The sequence below is a fragment of the Scyliorhinus canicula genome, chromosome 9, assembly GCF_902713615.1.
Source record: "Scyliorhinus canicula chromosome 9, sScyCan1.1, whole genome shotgun sequence".
Classification (NCBI taxonomy): domain Eukaryota; kingdom Metazoa; phylum Chordata; class Chondrichthyes; order Carcharhiniformes; family Scyliorhinidae; genus Scyliorhinus; species Scyliorhinus canicula.
In genome coordinates this window covers 37,531,541-37,557,030 of record NC_052154.1, presented here as the reverse complement: position 1 = coordinate 37,557,030, position 25,490 = coordinate 37,531,541, and the positions used below count along the sequence as shown (strand labels likewise).

The 25,490-nt window shown below is 52.2% G+C and overlaps 1 protein-coding gene across 1 annotated transcript in view; it reads right to left on the bottom strand.

Annotated features, from left to right (window-relative positions):
• slc7a5 (solute carrier family 7 member 5) overlaps positions 1-25,490 on the bottom strand; it is a 107,172-nt gene that overhangs the window by 23,951 nt on the left and 57,731 nt on the right. Inside the window, exons 3-6 of the mRNA XM_038806523.1 lie at positions 15,627-15,732; positions 15,064-15,108; positions 12,742-12,865; positions 1,954-2,057 (exon numbers count right to left, since the gene is read on the bottom strand). Of these exons, the coding sequence (XP_038662451.1) occupies positions 1,954-2,057; positions 12,742-12,865; positions 15,064-15,108; positions 15,627-15,732 (379 nt within the window). The remainder of the gene's footprint in view (positions 1-1,953; positions 2,058-12,741; positions 12,866-15,063; positions 15,109-15,626; positions 15,733-25,490) is intronic.

Below are 25,490 nucleotides of genomic sequence, written 5' to 3'. Positions count from 1 at the left end.
AGATTATCTACCGGGGGAACCACGGGGAGTGGGAGATTATCTACCGGGGGTACCACGGGGAGTGGGAGATTATCTACCGGGGTGAACCATGGGGAGTGGGAGATTATCTACTGGGGGAACCTTGGGGAGTGGGAGATTATCTACCAGGGGGAGTGGGAGATTATCTACTGGGGGGAACCATGGGGAGTGGGAGATTATCTACTGGGGGGAACCATGGGGAGTGGGAGATTATCTACTGGGGGAACCATGGGGAACATACAGTTCCCCGAGTCTTTCTCCAGGGCAACGCTGGAGCCAATCAGAGTCGATTTACCTATCAATCAGCACTCTTTTCTGCTGTAGTATAAATTGTTATATTTTGAAATTTGGGATTCGTGTCATGATGAGTGCAAGGTGGAAAACGTTGACAACATGTGTCCCTTTTCAGCAATCTAAAATCCTGTTCATCAAATCCCCCTCCTGTTGCATTGTGCACCTGCGATTAGCCACGGACAGGGTTTTCACTCCCCATGGTCCGCCCCCGATAGATAATCTCCCACTTCCCATGATTCCCTCCGATAGATAATCTAGGTAATCTCCCACTTCCCATGGTCTGCCCCCGATAGATAATTTCCCACTCCCCATGGTCCGCCCCGATAGATAATCTCCCACTCCCCATGATTCCCTCCGGTAGATAATCTAGATAATCTCCCACTCTCCATGGTTCCCCCTGGTAGATTTGGTTTATATTAAAAGAGAATATGACGAGGCAGGTATTTAAACTGTGGTCTGGTTGAATTAGGAGCTATATAGAAAAATTGTTTCATTCTTCAAACACATTTTACACTGAGGTAAGATTGGGTCCAGTATTCCCTTCATCAATTGGCTTCTGCAATAGAACAATAGCTCCCATCCCCTTTTGCACTTGCTACTCGTGCTGGCTACCATTGTTGTGAAAAATGTTTCATTCACCTTCCTCACTCTACCTTTATAAATCGCGGTGAGACATATGCCAGCAGAATTGGATTCTCCGCAACTGTTGTGTTGAAAAACACCGGGCGCGATTCTCCCAAACAGGGAGAAATCGTAAGGCTGGCGTCAAAAACGGGCAGGTTTGACGCCAGCCTCCCCCCCCAGACCGGGAACCGATTCTGGTCCCCGGTCGGGGCTAGCATGCTGCGGCCGTGAACTCCGGCATCGCGGGCTTAACAAATTTCGTTAAGCCCGCTTGCCAGAGTTTGCGACGGCTGACGCGTCACATGACGTCAGCCGCGCATGCGCGGATTGGAAGACTCCAACCCGCGCATGCGCGAATGACGTCATCGCGCATTTGCGCGAAACCCGCGCATGCGCGGGCCGGGATGCCCCTCAGCCGCCCCGCAAATGGATACAGCGGGGCGGCGGAAGGACAAAGAGTGCGCTGGAATCGGACCCGCTGCCCGCGATCGGTGGGCACCGATCGCGGGCCCATGGCACCCTTGGCACGGCCGTGGTACTGCCGTGCCAATCGGTGCCATGGTTGCCAAGATCCGAACTTTACGGCCGTTTTTACGAACGGCCAGACCAGGTGTGTTTGCCGTTCGGAAAAACGGCCGTAAAGGGCTTGGACTTCGTCGGCCAGCTGAGAATCGCTGCTCGCCGTAGAAAAACGGCGGCAGCGATTTGTGTCGGGAGTCGGGCGTGGGGGGGGGGGGGGGGGGGGGGGGGGGGGGGGGGGGGGGGGGGGGGGGGGGAGAGAGAGAGAATAGCGGGGAGGGCGTCAGACTAGCGTGGCCGTAAAAATTTACGACCCCCGCTATTCTCCGCACCGTCGTGAGTGCGGAGAATTGCGCCCACCATTTGTTGCAAGAATGAAGCAATGATTCATTAATCCATATTACAACATGTAACAAGGTGTTTAAAAGGCTTATTAATGTAATGTTTATTCATTGTAATAATGCTAAATATAAAATTATAACATTTTAATCAGTTTACCTCGATGAAGTGAAGAGCGATCCATTGACAGAACCGAAACAAGACAATCCTACAAACACAGGGACAACCCAGGCCATCACTCCCAGGTGGATATTTCCAAACTCCTGCACAAACAAGGAAAAACACAGTCATAAAATAAATAAAGAATACAGCTCTACTTCAGATTGTAATTCAGCATAAAAGACAAATGTAAACATTTGTTTTAGATTTTGTGCACCTGTATGCTTAAATGCTTACTCTGAAGGGTGCCTAACTTGGGCAATATAGAACCAAAATATTTTCTAATAATAGCAAAATGTTGCAGAGACTGGAGAGATCTGAAATAAGAACAAAGATTTTTCCACAGAAGAGTCATATTGGACTCAAAACATAAATTGTTTCTCTATCCACAGGTCCTGCTTGGCCTGCTGCGAATTTCCAGCACTTTCTGTTTTCATACCAACATGTTTTCAAAGAACAAAGAAAAGTACAGCACAGGAACAGTCCCTTCAGTCCTCCAAGCCTGCGCTGACCATGCTGCCCGTCTAAACTAAAATCATCTACACGTCCGGGGTCCATATTCCTCTATTCCCATCCTGTTCATGTATTTGTCAAGGTGCCCCTTAAACGTCACTATCGTCCCTGCTTCCAGCACCTCCTCCGGCAGCGAGTTCAAGGCACCCACTACCCTTTGTGTAAAAAAACCTGCCTCGTACATCTACTCTAAACCTTGCCCCTCACACCTTAAACCAATGCCCCCTAGTAATTCACCCCTCTACCCTGGGAAAAAGCCTCTAACTATCCACTCTGTCTATGCCCCTCATAATCTTGTAGACCTTTATCAGGTCCTCAACCTCCGTCGTTCCAGTGAGAACAAACCGAGTTTATTCAACCTCTCATAACTAATGCCCTTCATACCAGGCAACACCCTGGTAAATCTCTTCTGCACCCTCTCTAAAGCCTCCACATCCTTCTGATAATGTGGCGACCAGAATTGAACACTATTTTCAGTTATCATCCATTTTTGATTGTGAATATTGGTTTATTTTACCAACAGAATGTTGGTAAAATAAGGGTGTGTGGAGTGAGGGGTGTGGAGTAGGGTGTGTGTGTGTGTGTGGAGCGGGTGTGTGTGTGTGTGGAGTGGGTGGGCTGTGTGGAGTGGGGGGGCTGTGTGGAGTGGGGGGGGTTGTGGAGTAGTGGGGGGTGTGGAGCGGGGGGTGTGGAGTAGGGGTGTGTGTGTGGTGGTGTGTGTGTGTGTGGTGTGGGGGGTGTGTGTATGGAGTGGGGGAGGTGTGTGGAGTGGGTGTGTGTGTGGAGTGGGGGTGTGTGGGTGTGTGTGTGTCTGGTGTGGGGGTGCGTGTGTGTGTCTGGTGTGGGGGTGCGTGTGTGTGTCTGGTGTGGGGGTGCATGTGTGTGTCTGGTGTGGGGGTGCGCGTGTGTGGAGTGGGGGTGTGTGTGTGTCTGGTGTGGGGGTGCGTGTGTGTGGAGTGGGTGTGTGTGTGGAGTGGGGGTGTGTATGTGTCTGGTGTGGGGGTGCGTGTGAGTGGAGTAGGGGGGCTGTGTGGAGTGGGGGGGCTGTGTGGAGTAGGGGGTGTGTGGAGGGTGTGGAGTGGGGGGGGGGGAGGTGGACAGGAGAGGGCGACTGCCCACAGGCCGTTATGTTTGGTGATCACCCAGCAATGTTGACCGCCATGGCGGAAGCCGCATTTCTACATGTTGCCCTGGGGGTGCAGGAGCGTGACAGGGAGGCGGCGGAGGCTGCCGCAGAGGAGCGTGCCACAGGGAGGCAGGTGGCAGCCGCCCAGGCTGGAGATTCGCCCGCACGACAGGACGAGTAAGAGCACGAGGAGGAGGAGGAGGTGCCACGGCAACGGAGACGCCCGATGAGGCCCCGTGTGTACTGGCCCCGCTCGGCAGGCAGGAGGAGAGTCCGGATGAGCCTGGAAACCGTCGCCCATATCTGCCACCTGATGCCACACCTGGCACCGCGTGGCACTGGGGGAGGACACCCTCTCCCCATGGCCGTCAAGATTACGGTGGCCCTGAACATTTATGCCACAGGTGAATTCCAGGCGCCGAGTGTGGACCTGTCCGGCATCTCGCAGGCGTTGATGCATCGGTGCATCCGGGCAGTGACAGTCACCCTATATGCCATTGCGGACCGCTACCTCCAGTTCCCTGTGCACCAAGCCAGCCAGGATACCCGGGCAGCGGACTTCGCTGCAGCAGTCGGGATGCCCATGGTCCAGGGGGCGATCGAGGGGATGCACGTCACCGTGCGTCCACCTGCGGATAACAGGGCCATGTTCACGAATAGGAACGGGACCTATTCCATGAACATACAGGTGATCTGCGACCACCGCATGATTATCCTGCACGTCTGCGCCTGGTACCCGGGCCAATGTTCACGACTCATGTGTTGTCACGGTCTTACATCCTCGGCATGTTCGAGGGACACCGCCCCGGCTGAGGGGCTGGTTGCTGGGCGACAGGGATTACCTGTTGCGGTCGTGGCTGAAGACGCCTATACGGAGGCCACAGACTGACGGGGAGATCGCCTACAACGATGCCCTTGCAGCGACCAGGGGTGTGATAGAGAGGTGCTTTGGGCTGCTGAAGATGCGTTTCAGGTGCCTGGACCGCTCTGGAGGGGCCCTCCAGTACCTGTCAGATAGGGTCGGCCGCATCGTTGTGGTTTGCTGCATCCTGCAGAACATCGCCCAGCAGAGGGGTGATGTGCTGCAGGCAGAGGAGGGGGAAGGGGATGAACAGCAAGACGAGGCGCAAACCTCCCCAGATGAGGAGGATGGGGGCAATGGTCAGAACAGACGGGCTGGACATGGGCGTGAGGCTGCCCACCGTTACCGGCTGGGGGGGGGGGGGGGTGCGTGGGAATCGCCAAGTATTGGCAGACTGCACACCACGGCACCAGCCGACCCCCTCACCTCACCCACCCACCCACCAGCAACCACCCTCACCCCCCCCCCCCCATCACCCACCCACCACCAACCACCCACACCCCCCCACCCAACACCAACCACCCCACCCCACCTGCATGCACACAACCCCTCCATTGCACATCCACCTACGGCACAACAGGCCGGGCTCACACGGTCGCCGGTGGAAGTGTGTCTATTGCAGGCCATGGAGGATGATGACAGCCCGACCTGCGATGGGCTCCTGGCTCCACATCGTTGGACAATGCCTGACCCATGGCCACAGTACCACCCTCCACCCGGACCGTCCCTGCATGCGGCCGTGACACTGCAGCGCACGGTCCCGCTGTCTGCCCGGGAGGTGGCGAGGGCGTCCAGGGGGGAGGGGGGACACACCCACCTGAGGCCGACGTTCTATCACCCTTCACACACACTGGCGCTCACCTCACACCGCACCCCCGCATGCATCGGACAGAGCACAAAGGCAGCTTCTGTTGGTGTGAAAGTGATTTTAAGAACAAACTGTTCATACACGTGCCCTAGCCCCAATAACTAATCTGTGCCCTGCACCCGTGCCAACTTACTCAGTGTCTAATTGTTTGGCCTTACGGGCCCTTTGACTACGTCTAGGTGGTTCCCAAAACGGTACAGCAGAACTGGAGGTGGACTCCTGCGATTTCTGCCTTCTGACTCCAGATCCCATTGGCGGCCATTTCCTGGGGCAGCCCGGCCTAGATGAGCCAGGCCGCGGCTCGGGCGACTGGGATGGATAGCTGCCAGCCTGTCCTGCCTGTTGCCCACCAGATGCACCTGGGACGGAAGTGGGGGGGGTCCGAGGTGTCGCGGTGTTTTGGGACCTCCCCTACAGGGGGACCTGGAACAGGCCCCAGCACCTCCTCCTCCCTCAGGATGCCCGATGGTCCCCGGGTCTCTACATCGGTTGGCGATGCGAACGGACCGACCATCCGCAACCCCCCCGACACCTGGCGCTGCCAGTCCTGGAGGTCCTTGCTGTTATCGACAAGGGTCTGCAGGTTTGCAGCCATGGAGCTGAGGGAGTTGGCCATCCCTGTCTATGTCTGGGAGACGCCGGCCAGCACCTGGGCAATGGAGCCGATACCCTCAGCGATGGCCTGCTGAGACTGGGTCATTGCCTGCAGAGACTGGGCCATGGCCTGCTGAGACTGGGCCAGTGCCTGCTGAGACTGGGCCATTGCCTGCTGAGACTGGGCCATTGCCTGCAGAGACTGGGCCATGGCCTGCTGAGACTGGGCCAGTGCCTGCTGAGACTGGGCCACTGCCTGCTGAGACTGGGCCATGGCCTGCTGAGACTGGGCCAGTGCCTGCTGAGACTGGGCCAGTGCCTGCTGAGACTGGGCCAGTGCCTGCTGAGACTGGGCCAGTGCCTGCTGAGACTGGGTCACTGCCTGCTGAGACTGGGCAAGTGCCTGCTGAGACTGGGCCATTGCCTGCTGAGACTGGGCCAGTGCCTGCAGAGACTGGGCCATGGCCTGCACGAAGGCCCCAGGCCTCGCATACTGCTCCCCATGTCTGATACCGTCGCACCCATTGCCTCCACTGTGGACACCACCCTTGAGTTTTCGGCCTGCGTGACATGTGTGACCGGCCCCACTCCCTGCTCCTGCATGCAGGTGGATTCCTCCACCTTCGTCTGCAGCTGCTGCAAGCCGGCCGTCACCCCCTTCGATCGTCCCTTGGTCCGTGATTGCATTGGGTCTATGGGTGGCTGTGTTAACTCCAGGAACCCGAGACCCATCTGGGTGGCAGACAGTTGCTCGCGCCGGGATGCCCTCCGACCTCCCGGCCCCTCGGCTGCTCCTGTCTCCACCTGCTGTACTGGGACGGTGGTGTTGTGCGCACCAGTTAGTGTACCAGAAGCCTCATCGCTAAAGTGCGTCAGTGTTGTGTGTGTCAGCATCCTGTGCGTCAGTGTCCTGGGCAGGTGTGTCCTGGGTAGGGGTGTCCTGGGTAGGGGTGTCATGCGTCAGCTGCGATGGGGGCCTGTTCCTGTGGCTGCCCCCCTCGTAGCTGGGTCTGGCCCGCCGACTTCGCCGCACTCGCACAAGATGGGGGCGTCGTCTCCCTGGTGCTCCGGGTCTGTCCCTGGCTCGTGGCCACCCAGGATCATCCTGCGGGCGGTCGGCATCCGCGGGGACGGGTGCCTCGATGTTTGGTCCTGCAGCTCACAATACAGCAGCATGGTTAGACACACAGGCGGGGATCGGGGCAAGGGGGATCGGGGCAAGGGGGATATGGGGGAAGGGGAGATATGGGGGAAGGGGAGATATGGGGGAAGGGGCATATGGGGGAAGGGGGTATGGGGGAAGGGGAGATATGGGGAAAGGGGGATATGGGGAAAGGGGGATATGGAGGATATAGCGGATGGGGGATCTGGGGCAGGGAATATGGGGGAAGGGGGGTATGGGGGAAGGGGGATATGGGGAAGGGGGATATGGAGGATATAGCGGATGGGGGATCTGGGGCAGGGGATATGGGGGAAGGGGAAAAGGGGGGCAGGCTGTGGGATCGCACTTGGCAGTGCGCCCCCGACCTCTGCATCCGCAACCTCCCGGTCCGCCTGCAAGTTCCACGGCCCTCTCTTCATGAACGGTGAGTGGTCGCACTTCAACTGGACCCCCTCCGGTCCTCTCACGCACCAGTTGTTGTGTGCGCGCTTCTCCTGTGGGGGGCGGGTGGGTGGCAGGGATAAAGGGCAACAGTGTTAGGCAGAGGTATACATGCGGACCAGCGGTTGTGTGTATGTTGGCAGAGGTTCACAACCCATCCTGCCAATGCAGCCTGCATGGGTGGGTGCAGACATGTCAGCTGCACCTCGGGGGGGGGGGGGGGGGGGGGGGGGGGGGGGGGGGGGGGGTTAGGTACTCACCCTGGCTGCCCTGACTAGGTCATTGACCTTCTTGTAGCACTGGGCGCCTGTCCTTGCTGTTCCAGCCACGGCGCTGACGGCCTCTGCCACCTTCCTCCATAGGCGCCGGCTTAGGCGTGGGGCGATCCTGCGGCCGTGTCCGGGGTACAGGGCCTCCCTCCTCTGCTCCACTGCGTCCAAGAGCACCTTGTTGTCCCGCTCCTGGATCCTCGGAGCTGCGCGGCGGGCGGCCATTTTGATGCGTCTCGGGGGAGGGCGGTGTCTTTTGTGCTGCGACACCGCACGGCGTGGGTCAAAAACCCCGTGCATTACTCGTTTTACTGCCACATAAGGCCTACTCGAGGATTGATTTTTTTTTATCCTGAGCAGGGGGTTGGTTTCGAGGGTAGAGGACGTGGAATACTCCGCCATTGCCATTCCAGATCATGCCCCGCACTGGGTGGACCTCGGGCTGGGGGAAGAGAGGGACCAACGTCCGCTCTGGCGCTTGGAGGTGGGGCTGCTGGCAGATGAGGAGGTGGCCGAGAGGGTTCGGGGGTGTATCGAGAGGTACCTTGAGGCCAATGACAACGGGGAGGTCCGAGTGGGGACGGTCTGGGAGGCATTGAAGGCGGTGATATGGGGGGAATTCATCTCCATCCGAACCCATAGGGAGAGGGGGGAGCAGAGGGAGAGGGAGAGACTGATAGGGTGGATAGGAGATATGCGGAGGCTCCAGAGGAGGGATTGCTGGGGGAGAGGCGTAGCCTTCAGGCCAGATTCGACCTATTGACTACCAGAAAGGCGGAAGCTCAGTGGAGGAAAGCACAGGGGTCGGTGTATGAATACGGGGAGAAGGCGAGCAGGATGCTGGCGCACCAGCTCCGGAAGCGAGACGCGGGCAGGGAGATTGGGGGAGTGACGGATAAGGCTGGGAAGGTGGTGCGGAGGGGAGTAGATGTTAATGGAGTCTTCAGAGACTTCTATGGGGAACTGTACCCCGTCGGAACCCCCGGTGGAGGGGGGTGGAATGGAGCGCTTCTTGGGACAAGCTGCGATTCCCGAGGGTGGAGGAGGAGCAGGTGGAGGGACTGGGGGCGCCGATCGAGCTGGAGGAGGTGGTTAAAGGGATAGGGAGCATGCAGTCGGGGAAGGCGCTGGGGCCGGATGGGTTTCCGGCGGAATTTTATAAAAGATATTTGGACCTGTTGGGCCCCCTGTTGGTCCGGACCTTTAACGAGGCAAGGGAGGAGGGGCTTTGCCCCCAACTATGTCACGGGCGCTGATTTCCTTGATCCTGAAGCGGGACAAGTACCCTCTGCAGTGCGGGTCACATAGGCTGATTTCGCTGCTAAACGCCGACGCTAAGCTGCTGGCAAAGATCCTGGCCACTAGAATAGAGGATTGCGTGCCCGGGGTCATTCATGAGGACCAGACGGGGTTTGTGAAGGGAAGGCAGTTGAATACAAACGTACAAAGGCTCCTCAACGTTATTATGATGCCGGCTGTGGAAGGGGAGGCGGAGATAGTGGTGGCATTAGATGCGGAGAAGGCCTTTGATAGGGTTGAGTGGGAGTATTTGTGGGAGGTGTTGGAGAGGTTTGGGTTTGGGGAGGGGTTTATCCGGTGGGTGAGGTCCTCATGAATGACCCCGGGCACGCAATCCTCTATTCTAGTGGCCAGGATCTTTGCCAGCAGCTTAGCGTCGGCGTTTAGCAGCGAAATCAGCCTATGTGACCCGCACTGCAGAGGGTACTTGTCCCGCTTCAGGATCAAGGAAATCAGCGCCCGTGACATAGTTGGGGGCAAAGCCCCTCCTCCCTTGCCTCGTTAAAGGTCCGGACCAACAGGGGGCCCAACAGGTCCAAATATCTTTTATAAAATTCCGCCGGAAACCCATCCGGCCCTGGCGCCTTCCCCGACTGCATGCTCCCTATCCCTTTAACCACCTCCTCCAGCTCGATCGGCGCCCCCAGTCCCTCCACCTGCTCCTCCTCCACCCTTCCCTTCACAAAGGTTTGGGTTTGGGGAGGGGTTTATCCGGTGGGTGAGGCTGCTCTACGAGGCCCCGATGGCGAGTGTAGCCACAAATAGGAGGAGGTCGGAGTACTTTCGGTTGTACCGGGGGACGAGACAGGGGTGCCCCCTGTCCCCCTTGCACTTCGCGTTGGCGACTGAGCCCCTGGCCATGGCATTGAGGGAGTCAGGGAACTGGAGGGGCCTGGTGCGGGGTGGGTAGGGGCATCGAGCGTCGCTGTATGCGGACGACCTGTTGCTGTATGTGGCGGACCCAGTGGGGGGGATGCCGGAGGTGATGAGGATTCTTAGTGAATTTGGGGGTTTCTCTGGGTATAAGTTGAACCTGGGTAAGAGTGAGTTGTTTGTGGTGCATCCGGGGGATCAAGAGGAGGGGATTGGTAGGCTCCCACTGAAGCAGGCAGGGAAGAGCTTCAGGTACCTAGGGGTCCAGGTGGCTGGGAGGTGGGGGGCCCTGCACAAGCTCAACCTCAGGTTGGTGGAGCAGATGGAGGAGGAGTTTAAGAGGTGGGATATGTTACCGCTGTCACTGGCGGGGAGGGTGCAGTCCGTTAAGATGACGGTGCTCCCGAGATTTTTGTTCCTGTTCCAGTGCCTCCCCATCCTTATCCCGAAGGCCTTTTTTAGGAGGGTCAACAGGAGTATCACGGGATTTGTGTGGGCGCATGGGACTCCGAGGGTGAGAAGAGTGTTCCTGGAACGGGGCAGGGATAGGAGGGGGCTGGCGTTGCCCAACCTCTGTGGTTACTATTGGGCTGCCAACGCAGCGATGGTGCGTAAGTGGGTAATGGACGAGGAAGGGGCAGCATGGAAGAGGATGGAGGCGGCGTCATGTGTGGGCACGAGCCTGGAGGTGCTGGTAATGGCGCCGTTGCCACTCCCTCCAATGAGGTATACCACGAGCCCGTTGGTGGCGAATGCCCTCAAAATTTGGGGGCAATGGAGACGGCATAGGGGAGAAATGGGGAGCTCGATGGAGGCCCCGATACGGGGGAACCATCGGTTTGTCCCAGGGAGCATTGATGGCGGATTTCTGGGCTGGCATAGGGCAGGGGTTAGGAGGTTGAGGGACCTGTTTGTCGAGGGGAGTTCGCGAGCTTGGGGGAGTTAGAGGGGACGTTTGGGCTCCCCCCGGGGAACATGTTTAGGTACATGCAGGTGAGGGCGTTTGCCAGGCAGCAGGTGGAGGGGTTCCCCTTGCTGCCCCCACGAGGGGTGCGGGATCGGTTGCTCTCGGGGGTGTGGGTTGGAGGAGGGAGGATTTCGGACATATACCGGGTGATGCAGGAGGTGGATGAGCTGAAGGGTAAATGGGAAGAGGAGCTGGGTGAGGAGATTGAGGAGGGGACGTGGGCGGATGCCCTGGAGAGAGTGAATTCCTCCTCTTCCTGTGCGAGGCTTAGCCTCATACAGTTCAAGGTGCTGCATAGGGCCCACATGACTGGGACGAGGATGAGTAGGTTTCTCGGGGGCGAAGACAGGTGTGCTAGATGCTCAGGGAGCCCAGCGAACCACGCCCATATGTTTTGGGCGTGCCCAGCGCTGGGAGAGTTTTGGAAGGGGGTAGCAAGGACGGTGTCGAGGTGGGGATTCAGGGTCAAGCCAGGCTGGGGACTCGCAATTTTTGGGGTTGCAGTGGAGCCGGGAGTGCAGGAGGCGAAAGAGGCCGGTGTTCTGGCCTTTGCGTCCCTAGTAGCCCGGCGGAGGATCTTGCTCCAATGGAAGGATGCGAGGTCCCCAAGCATGGAGGCCTGGATCAATGATATGGCGGGGTTCATTAAATTGGAGAAGGTGAAATTTGCCCTGAGGGGGATCAGTACAAGGGTTCTTTAGGCGGTGGCAGCCTTTCCTGGACTTCCTGGCGGAACGGTAGGGAAATAGGCCGGCAGCAGCAGCAACCCGGGGGGGGGGGTTTGGATCGGTGGGAGGGAGAACTGTGTACATGGGTTTGTGGGATGTGGCGGGTGTTATCTCTTTCCCTTTTGTTGTTTGGGTGTTCTTTTGTTTTTTTCTTTTGTTTGTAGTTGCTTTTAGAGTTGGGTGGGTATTGTTCTTGGGGTGTTACCGCGGTTGTTTTGTTAATAGAGTTGAGATGTTTATATTTTGTAAAAATTTCAATAAAAACTTTTTTTTTTTTAAAACTCCGTGCATCCGTGACAGGTGACGCCGTCGCAAATGGCGTCACGCCGCTGCTAGCCCATTCCCAGCTGGAGAATTTGCTCCGTTTCGGGGGGCCCAACGCCGGAGTGATTCGCGGTGTTTTTGGCGCCGGGTTTTGGCCATTGCGCCGATTATCGGAGAATCCCGCCCCAGAATTTGAATACAAATGGCAGGCACTGGAATAGAAACTCAGCTTTGTTATCCCATGCCACAAGTTCTCCCTGTCTGAAAGTTACACAATCCTACAAGTTATGGAGCTATCTCCAGTGCAAATTATTGCAATGAATCAAAAACCAGATTTAAATGCTAGTGGCAAGTACGTAAAACTAGTCAAACACACAGAAGTCCCTATTTTGCAAGGTTTGAAACCATGCAAAGGCTTAGTCTTCTGCCAATCATTTTGGGCAACACGTAATAATAATCTTTATTGTCACAAGTAGGCTTACATTAACACTGCAATAAAGTTACTGAGAAAATCCGCTAGTCACCACATTCCGGCACCTGTTCAGGTCCACAGAGGGAGAATTCAGAATGTCCAATTCACCTAACAAGCACGTCTTTCGGGACTTGTGGGAGGAAACCGGAGCACTCGGAGGAAACCCACGCAGATACAGGTAGAACGTGCAGACTCCACACAGACAGTGATCCAAGCCAGGGAATCGAACCCGGGACCCTGGAGCTGGAACAGTGCTACCGTGCTGCCCATGTAAATGGAATGTAAATTCCTTTGTGGGAATGTTTCAAACTATCAGGCTGCCTCATGATCATTCACCTGTAATCACTTACCACAGCAACAGCCTCTGTTTGTAGCATTAACTCAGGAGACAACGTAGTAAAATACGCCATATTGGTCAACACATAGACAATTGTTACTATCGGCAAGGAGATGATAATAGCCCGAGGCAAATTCCTGAGGAACAAAAAGAAAATTACTGATGGGTGAAAATTTATATTTTCATGAAAATCATATTCATCTTTTTTAGAGCAACAGGCAGGAGTCACTTATTGTATAGTTCTCACAGCGTGGCCATGAAGCACAGGCAATTATTAATCAAACAGCGCAGTTTGCATTGCACACACTACACAAGGCAAAGATCCAAGACATTAACATTCAGGAATTACATTAGTAAGCACCAGACCCACATAAACACCCAGTATAATTTTGTCGCAAACAAGAATGTTTAGCTCTTTTTGTGGAATGAATGTTTGTTTATTGGAGCTTTGAGATAACTGCCTTTATTCAATAGCTTTAAAGCCAATTATAGTTGACTGTGTTTTCTCAATCTGTTCAAAAGCTAAGCAGGCCGAGATGTTACAAATCAATTAATAGGTTGTGGAGCTGAAGGAACTGTTGTAGTAATGGGAAACATCACTGATATTCTAGGATAATTAAATTGAGCTGTAGTTAGCTTTGGTAATAAGTGCATAAGATGCTGCGCTAAACCTTTTTAAAAAAAAATCTCTACTTGGGCCGCAGCTGGAATATTGCATACAATTCTGGGTACCACCCTTCAGGAAGGGTGTCAGTGTTGGAAAGGTCACTTAGGAGGTTTAACAAAAGGACATCAGGAATGAGAGGCTCCAGTTATCAGGTGGAGAATGTAGAAGCATAGATTGTTCTTTTAAAATAACTAGCAAACGAATTATGGGACAAATAAAGAGGAACTCATTTTCATGGAAAGTTGATAAAAAAGAAAGCTCTTAAAACTTACACCAGGACTTAAACAAAGCCACAAAATTTGTATGCCCATGTTTAGGACATGCTCTAAGACACTGCTAAACTAAACTTAATTTCCTAACTAACTATAAAGAATCAGGAACATCTCACTCAAGTAAAACAAATGGCTGGCCTTCTTTAACACTTCATGGTGCAAATTGTGGCGATGTTTCACTTCATTGCCATTTGAAGTAAAATAGAAGTGTTCCAGATTTTTTAGTTTTAATGACAGTGAAACTGTCAGCTTCCACTGACATTATTCGTCTAGCACCTTCCAGTGCCTCCACAGTGCAGTTAAATGCAGAAATCCAGAGGTTGCTGAGAGTGATTTCCTGCCGCTCTATAGGGTACACTGTTGAGGTTCTCACAGACAGCAATGAATTAGAAATCAGTGACTTGATATGAAATTCCACTTTTTAGTCTCACTATAAAAACTTCTGAAAATGTTTTGCCCTGTTGAATAGGGTAACTGGATTGTTAGTGTTGCACTAAGTCATAATTACAGCTGAACAACCTCTTCAGCTGTTAAATTACAGAATGTATTTTTAGATTTGTTGACTTAGGGTCAGTTTCTAATACTGTAATACCACACAAAACCTGCTTGTTAAGATCTCTACTGCTGCTGCCAAAATTAAACTAAGGTTGGAAAATGTGAACTCCACGATGAGAAGATTGTTAGATCTTTGTGGGCCGCTTTCTTTGATGTCAGTGGCAAGCACCTTTGCTTTGCTACTGCCCACAAATTCCAGGCCAATGTTGCATTCCAAGTTTATTAGGAGGTGTAACTACGCTCAGTGCCAGTCAATTTATTGAGAAGTACAATCTGCTCAAGTACCATGTGCGGTCAAGGTCAACCTATGCTTGAAAAGCTGAAGCATTAATGTTTCCAAACGTACATACGACAAGTTTTCAAAAACCCAATAAAAAACATTTATAAAAAAAGAAAGTGCAGATGAAGAAGGTTTTGGTTACCTTTCTAGATCAATATTTTACCCGATATGGGGAATACACTTCAAAATCTTAATAAAAATATTATCCTCCCGACAGTAAACTCAATGCCACAAAACTGCCAATGCAAAATTATTTCTTAAGATTCAAAATGTTTCTAATTATCAATACCAATTATTGCAAAAAGCCAAAAGCAACTTGCATATTGCTAGGATAGAGGTTAATTGTGCTCCGTTTCTACTCATGTTTTGATCGAGTCTTTCTATTTTTGATAGGACTGTGAAACAATTGTCAAACGCAGACTTCACTGTTTTTTAAAGTTCCTCTTTGACTACCTGGCAAGAGATAAACTCAGAGTGAGAAGGTGAGCAACAACTTCATCTAAGATTTAAAGTGGCTGAAGAACATCATGATGTTTAATCCAGAAATGTTGCTGCACTCACTTAAATGGTTCGATCATTTCTTCCGTGACAAAATTCAAGTAATTCCTACAATGAAAGAAAAGTTAAATTAAACTTCAACAAACATAATTCTAACAAAATTGTGTGCATAACAGGCTAGCTTTTACAAATTTGCAGTCCCATGGTCACTTAAGCAGCACCATTCCAAACCCACAACCAAGTTTTAAGTTTAACGCCGTATTCACAGATTTCTGGAGCTGGGCTTCCCTGAAAGTTGCCAATGAAAGCAAGGCGAGAACATGATGGCAATTGGGGGAGCAAATTAAAACTACTGTCAACACTGCAATAAAGGTGGGATGGTGGCACAGAGGTTCGCACTGCTGCCTCACGTCACTGAGGGTCCGGGTTCGATCCCAGCCCTAGGTCACTGTCAGTGTGCAGTTTGCACATTCTCCCTGTATCTGCATGGGTCTCATCCCCACAACCCAAAGATGTGCAGGGTCGGTGGATTGGCCACTCTAAATTTCCTCTTCATTGGAATTTTTAAATGAACGGTTCCTTAAGTTAATGTGACGCTAATTACATATGACATCAAATAGCCTCACCAGCCACCATATGCAAAGAGGCCACTGTAGACTGCCAACACTGCTTTTCCAACATCTGTGGTTGTCCCTTCAAAGGCCCGATCAGGTTTCAAGTATGGAGTGTCTCCTGTTTGGAAGAAAACAATGCCCATGGTTACTATTGAACAATATAGTTAAGAAGAAATGAAGCTTGTTAAGAAATAATGAAGTCACTTACGAGATCCAAAATTCCTCTATTATTTTAGAGTAGGGATTTTACTTTAAATCAACAGACGTCTCTAGCATATTGAGGGGCATATTAAGGAATTTACAATCACAGAGCGATTTAACAATCAATGCGGTCTGCGCGGGCCAGCTGGCAGATGTGTTTGTGGACATCTTCGACCTCTCCCTACTCCGTTCCGAAGTCCCCACCTACTTCAAGACGACCACCATCATACAACGGTGCCAAAGAAGAACCAAGCAATGTGACTCAATGACTACCGTCCAGTGGCCCCAATATCGATCGTAATGAAGTTCTTAGACAGGTTGGTCATGAGGCACATCAACTCCATAGTCCAAGATTGGGGCAGCAGGGTAGCATGGTGGTTAGCATAAATGCTTCACAGCTCCAGGGTCCCAGGTTCGATTCCCGGCTGGGTCACTGTCTGTGTGGAGTCTGCACGTCCTCCCCCTGTGTGCGTGGGTTTCCTCCGGGTGCTCCGGTTTCCTCCCACAGTCCAAAGATGTGCGGGTTAGGTGGATTGGCCATGCTAAATTGCCCGTAGTGTCCTAATAAAAGTAAGGTTAAGGGGGGGCTTGTTTGGGTATAGGGTGGATATGTGGGCTGGAGTAGGGTGATCATGGCTCGGCACAACATTGAGGGCCGAAGGGCCTGTTCTGTGCTGTACTGTTCTATGTTCTATGCCAAAATCCACTGCAATTCACATACCGCTAAAACCGGTTCACAGCAGAGTCTTTTCTCTGGCCCTACACTCATCCCTGGAGCATCTCGAAAACAAGGACTCCGACATCAGACTCCTATTTATTAACTACAGCTCCGCCTTCAACATCATAATCTCAGCCAAGCTCATATCCCAGCTCCAAAACCTAGGACTTGGCTCCTCACTCTGCAACTGGATCCTCGACTTTCTGACTCATAGACCACAATCAGTAAGAATAAACAACAACACCTCCTCCACGATCGTCCTCAATACCGGGGCCCCGCAAGGCTGCACACTTAGCCCCCTACTATACTCCCTATACCCGCACGACTGTGTGGCAAAATTTGGCTCCAACTCCATCTACAAGTTTGCTGACGACACAACCATAGTGGGCAGGATTTCGAACAACGAAGAGTCAGACTACAGGAGGGAGATAGAGAGTGGAGTGGTGTAACAACAACAATCTCTCCCTCAATGGCAGCAAAACTAAAGCTGGTCATTGACTTCAGGAAGCAAAGTACTGTACACACCCCTGACTGCATCAACGCAGCAGAGATGGAGATGGTTGACAGCTTCAAATTCCTGCACATCACCAACCATCTGTCCTGGTCCACCCATTTTGACACTACCACCAAGAAAGCACAACCGGCCTATACTTTCTGAGGAACTAAGGAAATTCGGCATGTCCGCACTGACTCTTACCAACTTTTACAGGTGCACCATAGAAAGCATCCTATCCGGCTGCATCACAGCCTGGTATGGCAACTGCTCGGCCCAAGACCGCAAGAAACTTCAGAGAGTTGTGAACATAGCCCAATCCATCACACGGACCCGCCTTCCATCTGTTGACTCTATTGACACTTCCTGCTGCCTTAGGAAAGCGGGCAGCATAATCAAAAACCCCTCCCACCCGGCTTACTCACTCTTCCAACTTCTTCCATCGGGCAGGAGATACAAAAGTCTGAGAACACGCACAAACAGATTCAAAAACAGCTTTTTTTCCGCTGTTACCAGACTCCTAGACAGGGCCGGCCCAAGGCACCGGCAACTCGGGCAGTCGCCCGGGGCGCCATGTGTTAGGGGGCGCCAGAGACTCGGGTCCCGCGCATGCGCAGTTGGGCCGGTGCCAACCAGCGCATGCGCAGTGGCCGCCCTCCCCCAGGGCGACCCCCCCGCCCGCCCGCCCCCCCTTCCGTCCGCCCGCCCCTCCACCCCCCTTCCGTCCGCCCCCCCCCCCCCCTTCCGTCCGCCCGCCCCCCCCCTTCCGTCCGCCCTCGCCCCCCCCCCCTCCGCCGCCGCCTCGGCCCCCCCCCCCCCCCCCCCCCCCCCCCGCCGAGAATGAAGATATTCATTGAAGATCTGCACAGTGTGTGCGAGGTACGGAGTCCCGTTTCAACACTCACCCAAACACCTAATGTGTTCTGTGGGTGGTCAGGAAATCTGCACAAAGAGTGAGAATCAAGTGGCGTGGATGTCCTGGGATCTGGTCAGTCTATCAGGAAGAATCTGGGATCAGGTCAGTAATTGAGGCTGGGGGTGGTTGGCAGGGTGTCTGGGTCGGAGTGTTGAAGAAGGGGCTCAATAACATGGCAGGAGGTGATCATTAACGATGAGATGGGGTCAGTGTAATGTGGAGAGGATCAGCTTAAAGGGGTAAGAGTCAGTGTAAGGGTAGGAGGGGGTGGTGTTTGGTGTCTAGGACCAGTAAGTGTAATTGGTGGAGGGGCCAGTCATTGTATTGTGGGAGGGTTAGGATCAGTTGGGATGAACTGTGCATGAGGAGCTGATAGGACTGGTTAAAGTGCAATTTAGTTCGTTTCCTCTATCTAACCCCTGCCTCGGCCCCCCCCCCCCCCGCCTCGGCCCCGCCCGCCCCCGCCTCGGCCCCGCCTGCCTCGGCCCCGCCCCGGCCCCGCCCGCCTCCCCCCCCGCCTCGGCCCCCCCCCCGCTCCCCCGCCCGCCTCGGCCCCGCCCCCCCGCCCGCCTCGGCCCCCCCCCCCGCCTCCCCCCCCCCCCCCCCCCCCCCCCCCGAAGGGCGCCGAAGTTCAGCTTGCCCGGGGCGCCAGCAACCCTAGGGCCGGCGCTGCTCCTAGATGACCCTCTCATGGATTGATCTGATTAATACTACACTCCTGTATGCTTCACCCGAAGCTGGTGCATATGTATTTACATTGTGTACCTTGTGTTGCCCTATTACGTATTTTATTTTCATGTACTAAAATGATCTGTTTGAGCTGCACGCCGAAAAGTACTTTTCACTGTCCCTCGGTATACGTAACAATAAACAAATCCAATCCAATCCAATAGTAAAAGGGTGGTTTAACTCTACAACATGTGTCTTCTGTCACTGACAGGTGCCCTGCCAAAAGGTCAGTCTGACCGAGACTTGGCTTCCAGTTTGCCAGGAAGCACTCTGGAGCAGGTCAGGTTGATCCAAAAACCCAGTGCAGTGTGCTAAATATTGAATGTACAGATAAAGGAACCAGCTGATGTTGGCTGTGGCTTGGGAGGTCACCAAGTACAGATAATTAATCTAATGTTTTGAGACCTAGGTTTAATAAACATCTGAGGACATCCTTGAGCAACTGGATTATTTCAAATGACAAATTAACAATAAAAACAATTGTACACAAGCTAACCAATTTAAAATATCGTAAAATATTTTAAATAGAAATATTACCATTAACTGTACTTTGAACTTACTGGTGAATGAGTAAAAGGCAGGCTCAATTCGTCAATATTTTTGGATAAAGTTATTTACTAACTTGCTTTGTGTAGTTTTAAACTTTTTCGCTTCCTGTCCTTTCCTAAATGATATCCATTTACCATCCCTTTTCCTAACTGTTGATCAGTTGTTTTTAAAACAAAGCATTAGTGAAGAGGTGGATGTGCATCACCAGAGACGTCTCTCGCACGGGGAGGATTTGCTGTAACATGCTTCAATCAGATCCAAAGCAGTGGGGATTTTTCAGGGGCACAGGCAAATTAAGTACAAAAATACTCCTTTGCTAATGTCGGCCATTGCAATCAATGGAAAGCCAAGAAAATCAGGGAGAAAAAAATCCACGTTTTAAAAACAATCAGGCTGGGAGAAAGAAACAAAGGAAAGCGATCAAATTAAGTCGTTCAAGAACAAGAAAATATGAAAATAGCAGCATAATTTGAAGCACTAAACACAGCGCTAAAAACTATTCAGGGTTAATATCAACTGAAACATTGACAGCACCTTCCAAACCCTCAACCACCTTGAAGGAAAAGGGCGGCAGATGCATGGAACTACCGCCCCCGGCAAGTTCCCCTCCAAGTCACATACCATCTTGACTTGGTACCAAATCGCCTTTCCTTCATTGTCGCAGTGTCAAGATCCTGGTACTCCCTTTCTAATGGCACTGTGGATGTATTTACACTACATGGATTGCAGCAGTTTAAGGAGGCAGCTCAATTAAGGATGGGCAAGAAATGACCCAACTTCCATCACCCACATCCCATGAATGAATGCACAAAAAAAACAATCCTCCAGTCTGTGGAGCAGCACAGTGGTTAGCACTGCTGCCTCACAGCTCCAGGGACCCAGGTTTGATTCTGACCTTGGGTGACTGTGTGGAGTTTGCACATTCTCCCCCTGTCTGCATCGGTTTCTTCCCACAATCCCAAGATGTGCAGGTTAGATGAATTGGCCATACTAAATTGCCCTTAGTGTCCAAAGGTTATGTGGGGTTATGGGGATAGGGCGGGGGTGGGCCTAGGTCGGGTGCTCTTTTGGAACGTCGATGCAGACTCAATGGGCCGAATGGCTTCCTCCGGCATTGTAGGGATTCAATAATTCCATGATTCCACGAATGTTAATGCATTTTCCAACTTTTCTTTGACACAATTACTATCGGCGGAATTTACCGGCTATTCACGCTGGCGTGATATTCTGGTCCCACCGACGGCACACCCCTGCCTCGGGTTTACCAGCGGCAAGGGGTGCATTCAACGGGAAATTCCACCGACAATGGCTGGATCAGAAAATCACACTGGCATGCCACCTCCACCGCCAAAAAACACACGGCGGGTTGCTTGGTAAATCCTGCCCGATATGTTAAATCAACATTAATGTAGAACTGTACCATCGATAAGAACACGAGGCACAGGAGCAGTCGTACACTCCATGTCTGTTCCATCATTCAACACAATCATGGATGATATCTCAGCCTCACTTTCCTGATATCATAACCCGATATTACATTTATAACCCGTTATGAAAAATGCAAAATTGGAAAAGTGAATTATTTTATGACTAAAATAAAATTATTTGTTGTCCATGTACCAACGCACTGCAGCTTTCTTAAATGTTCTTTTACTAATACCACTGCTTCTATGAGATGCTTCCTTGGTGGATTCAGTGTAGCTGATGGCCTCATAGCTCATGTGAAATACTTTTGAGGCACACCCATTTGGCCACCTGCAAGAGCTCCGGCTTTAGAGGACTTGGCTACTGCCAAGGCAATGTTGTTCAGCTGACTTTCGGACACTTTGACGGATTATTAGATTTTGAGGGTAGGATGTGCCACAAGATCTGCCACAGAGCTATTGCTCATCACTCTCGCTAATCTTCGCAGTCTTTGGGAAATTAGTGAAGCACATGAAGCCCTTATCTGTGCAGTCCATTGCCTATCCAGGTTATGCAGATGTTGGAACTAAGAGTCTGAATGACTGCAGTTTGAACTACCAATAATCTACACAAGCTGATGCAACAGATTCCTGGAGCCCAATTTTACACCAGCAAAACACTTCTACGGACTTTTAAAGAGCTGATGCTAACTAGTTACATTCATTTTATTTATTTTTTCCCCAATTAAGGGGCAATTTAGCGTGGCCAATCCACCTATCCCGCACATAATTTGGGTTTGTCGGGGGTCATAGAACATAGAACATACAGTGCAGAAGGAGGCCATTCGGCCCATCGAGTCTGCACCGACCCACTTACGCCCTATCCCCGTAACCCAATAACCGCTCCTAAGCTTTTTCTGGTCACTAAGGGCAATTTATCATGGCCAATCCACCGAACCTGTACGTCTTTGGATTGTGGGAGGAAACCTGAGCGCCCGGAGGAAACCCACGCAGGCACGGGGAGAATGTGCAAACTCCGCACAGACAGTGACCCAGCTGGGAATCGAACCTAGGATCCTGCCACTGTGAAGCCACGGTTCTAATCACTTGTGTTACCGTGCTGCCTGATGATGCCCGTGCAGACATGGGGAGAATGTGCACACTCCTTATGGACAGCGACTTGGGGCTGCGATCGAACCCGGGTCCTCGGTGCCATGAGGCAGCAATGCTAATCACTGCACAACCATGCCACTCTGCGGGAAGGGAGAATCCCGCCGCTGACGGGACCACGCCGGAAAACAAGGACAGAGAATCCTGCCATGGTACAGCAACTCATGGGCTGGCTTTCCAAGAGGCTGTATGATTACATTGTGTTGAAAAGAGCTCTCTTATCAAGGCCGTAGCCCATGTTTAGCATTTATGTCCTCTTCCACAGAGCTTGGAACAAAACTTGCCTCCAATGAGTTGTTTCTTGGGGGTCCTTTCCACTACTTCCCATTTTTAGCTGTGCTGACTGCTCGAGTACTTCGCCAAGTGATGTAGACCCTCTAACTCATCACTCTAAACTCTCACCATCAGCCCCCATTGAGAAGTTAGTCTCTGTGCTGGTGCTTGAGAGGGATGAAATGTGTCACTGTGCTTTTTCTGTAGGGTAATGCTCCTTCAAATCTCCAGAATTGGGGAAGGGACAGGAGCTAGTGCAGACCGACAGTCTGCACAATAGGAGATGATGATAGCTTCACTGTGCAGCTTTAGGTTGGGAAGCTGCTTGAACAGAGGATTGCTGGAGGTCAATGCAAGGATGAAATGATAGCCAGGCAGCTTTCTCAGTGCCAACACCCCCCCCCCACCCCCCCAGCCCCACCCTTTCTGACACTCTGCTCTGGATGGCCTTATCATTTCCAGAGTTGCCTGTCTCATCTGCGAAAGAGCCTAAATGCAAAATAACTTCTCTTGTATTTCGAGATAATTCATTCCCCCGAAAGTGAGAGCTAGTGAGTGGTTCTGGAAAAGAGATGTCCAAATGTAGGGGCGCCTCATCATTTAGTGTGAATGCTGTGAGGGAGAAAAAGCAAGGTGCAGGCAAAATAGAGAGCTATTCAATAGAAAGAATAAGATTGGGCTGTGAAGAATTACAAGCAACCATCAGAGCAGATTATTGTTTGCTATTTGTTATCTTGTGAGAACAGAATGCTCTTACTGCCTCTGTGAAGTCAGTGAGCAACGGGAGAGTATATGTGATTAGGGAAAAAAGGAATAGTAGCAGACTGTCCATTTGTGCTTGGAGGAGAGAAGGTAATGAAGAGAACATAGCACATACAGTGCAGAAGGAGGCCATTCGACCCATCGAGTCTGCACCGACCCACTCAAGCCCTCACTTCCACCCTATCCCCGTAACCCAATTACCCCTCCCAACCTTTTTTGGTCACTCAGGGCAATTTAGCGTCGCCAATCCACCTAACCTGCATGTCTTTGGACTGTGGGAGGAAACCGGAGCACCTGGAGGAAACACACGCAGACACGGGGAGAACGTGCAAACTCCGCACAGACAGTGACCCAGCTGGGACCCTGGCACTGTGAAGCACAGTGCTATCCACTTGTGCTACCGTGCTGCCCCAGGGGATGGAAGTGTTTGGAATGCGAGGGCAGAGAGAGTGCTGGGCAGATAACTGTTGTAGCCAGGCATACCGCAGAGAAGTGGAGGGATAAGAACCTGGATTGAAGCTCACTGCTCTGGTCAATTATGGAAGCATGCCCTTCATCAAACTGGGGTCCCAGGGTCTAAGGGTTAACTACCACTGTGATTTATTTCCCAGCATGCTGCAAGGTCAGCTTCTTTGCATTAGACATTCCTCCACCTCCTCAAAGAAGGCCTCAACAGACGTGTCTGAGAATCTGGCAATTTGCGAGCACACTAGGAGCTACATATATTCACACTCAGAGACCTGTCCTTCGCAGACAGAAATAATATGTTCCTGCACTGCGCCTTTTTCAACGAAACAAAAGTTTGGGGGATCAGCTATTCCCTGGCTCATTCCCCATGATTTGCCTTTACTGGAAGGGACCTGCCTGGTTTGAATTTAAACAAAAGCTTGCCACTTAATTGCTGCTTGGGGCATTCCCATGGCAACACCTCAACCAATCAGCACTCATTGCTCATGCATTATAATTTGCTGTTGTCGTTACAAATTCAGTCCTGATCAGTGCAACAGAAATAGTTTCAACTGCTGTCTTTTTCTTTCAGCAATAAAAAGTGTATTCATTTGTTAAATAGCATTCAGGAAACTCTGTCCTATAGGTATGTTTGCCCATTGCTGACATGATCAGATGGGCAACCCCACCTATCAAAGAGTAATCCGGCCTAGCGAGACTGAGGCACTAAATTGGGTAGATCTGGCCCAGAAACTCTAATGCGTGATTATCCTGTACCCGTCCAGGGTAACATAGGCACATACCAACCTCATGGTATGAAATGAAATGAAATGAAATGAAAATCGCTTATTGTCACGAGTAGGCTTCAATGAAGTTACTGTGAAAAGCCCCTAGTCGCCACATTCCGGCGCCTGTCCGGGGAGGCTGGTACGGGAATAGAACCGTGCTGCTGGCCTGCTTTAAAAGCTAGCGATTTAGCCTGGTGAGCTAAACCAGCCCCGTGTACAAGTGTGTGCATGTGCCACAGACAGTGGGCGCGATTCTCCGCTCCCCAAGCTGGGTGGGAGAATCGCGGGAGGGCCCCCCGACAAATTTGGCGCCCCCGCCACGCTCGGAAGAATCGCCGCTCGCCGTTTTTCGCGGGGTGGCAGAGGGGAAAGACGGCCACCGCGCATGCGCGGGTTCGTGCCGTCAGCGTCATGACGTCAGCCGCGCATGCGCGGGTTGGAGCCGGCCAACCTGTGCATGCGCGGCTGACGTCATTAGGCGCGCCGGCCGCGTCATTCTTGGCGCGACGTCCCCGCGGCCGAGAGTTACGGAGCACCGCTCCTAGACCCGCCGGGAGGGGAGAATAGGGGACGAGGAGCGGCCTCCGAGGCTGTCGTGAAACTCGGCCGAGTTCACGACGGCCCTCCCGATTTTTCCCGGGAGCGGAGAATTCCCCCCACTATTTTGGAACTGTTCGAAGCAAAGAAAGACCAAAGAACAAAGAAAAATGTGTTTTTCTTTGCACAGAAACGGGCCCTTTGGCCCTCCAAGCCTGCGCCGATCCAGATCCTCTATCTAAAACTGTCGCCTATTTTCTAAGGATCTGTATCCCTCTGCTCCCTGCCCATTCATGTATCTTAAATGACGCTATCATGCCCGCCTCTACCACCTTAGACGGCAATGCGTTCCAGGCTCTCACCACCTTCTGCGTAAAGAACTTTCCACGTGTATCTCCTTGAAACTTTTTCCCTCTCACCTTGAACTCGTGACCTCTAGTAATTGAGTCCCCCACTCTGGGAAAAAGCTTCTTGCTATCCTCTCATGATTTTGTAGACCTCAATGAGGTCCCCCCTCAACCTCCGTCTTTCTCATGAAAATAATCCTAATCTATTCAACCTCTCTTCATAGCTAGTGCCCTCCATACCAGGCAACATCCTGGTGAACCTCCTCTGCACCTTCTCCAAAGCATCCACATCCTTTTGGTAATGTGGCGACCAGAACTGTACGCAGTATTCCAAATGTGGCTGAACCAAAGTCTTATACAACTGTAACATGACCTGCCAACTCTTGTACTCAATACCACTTCCGATGAAGGAAAGCATGCCGTATGCCTTCTTGACCACTCTATCGACGTGCGCAGCCACCTTCAGGGTACAATGGACCTGAACACCCAGATCTCTCTGTACATCAATTTTCCCCAGGGCTTTTTCATTTACCGTATCGTTCG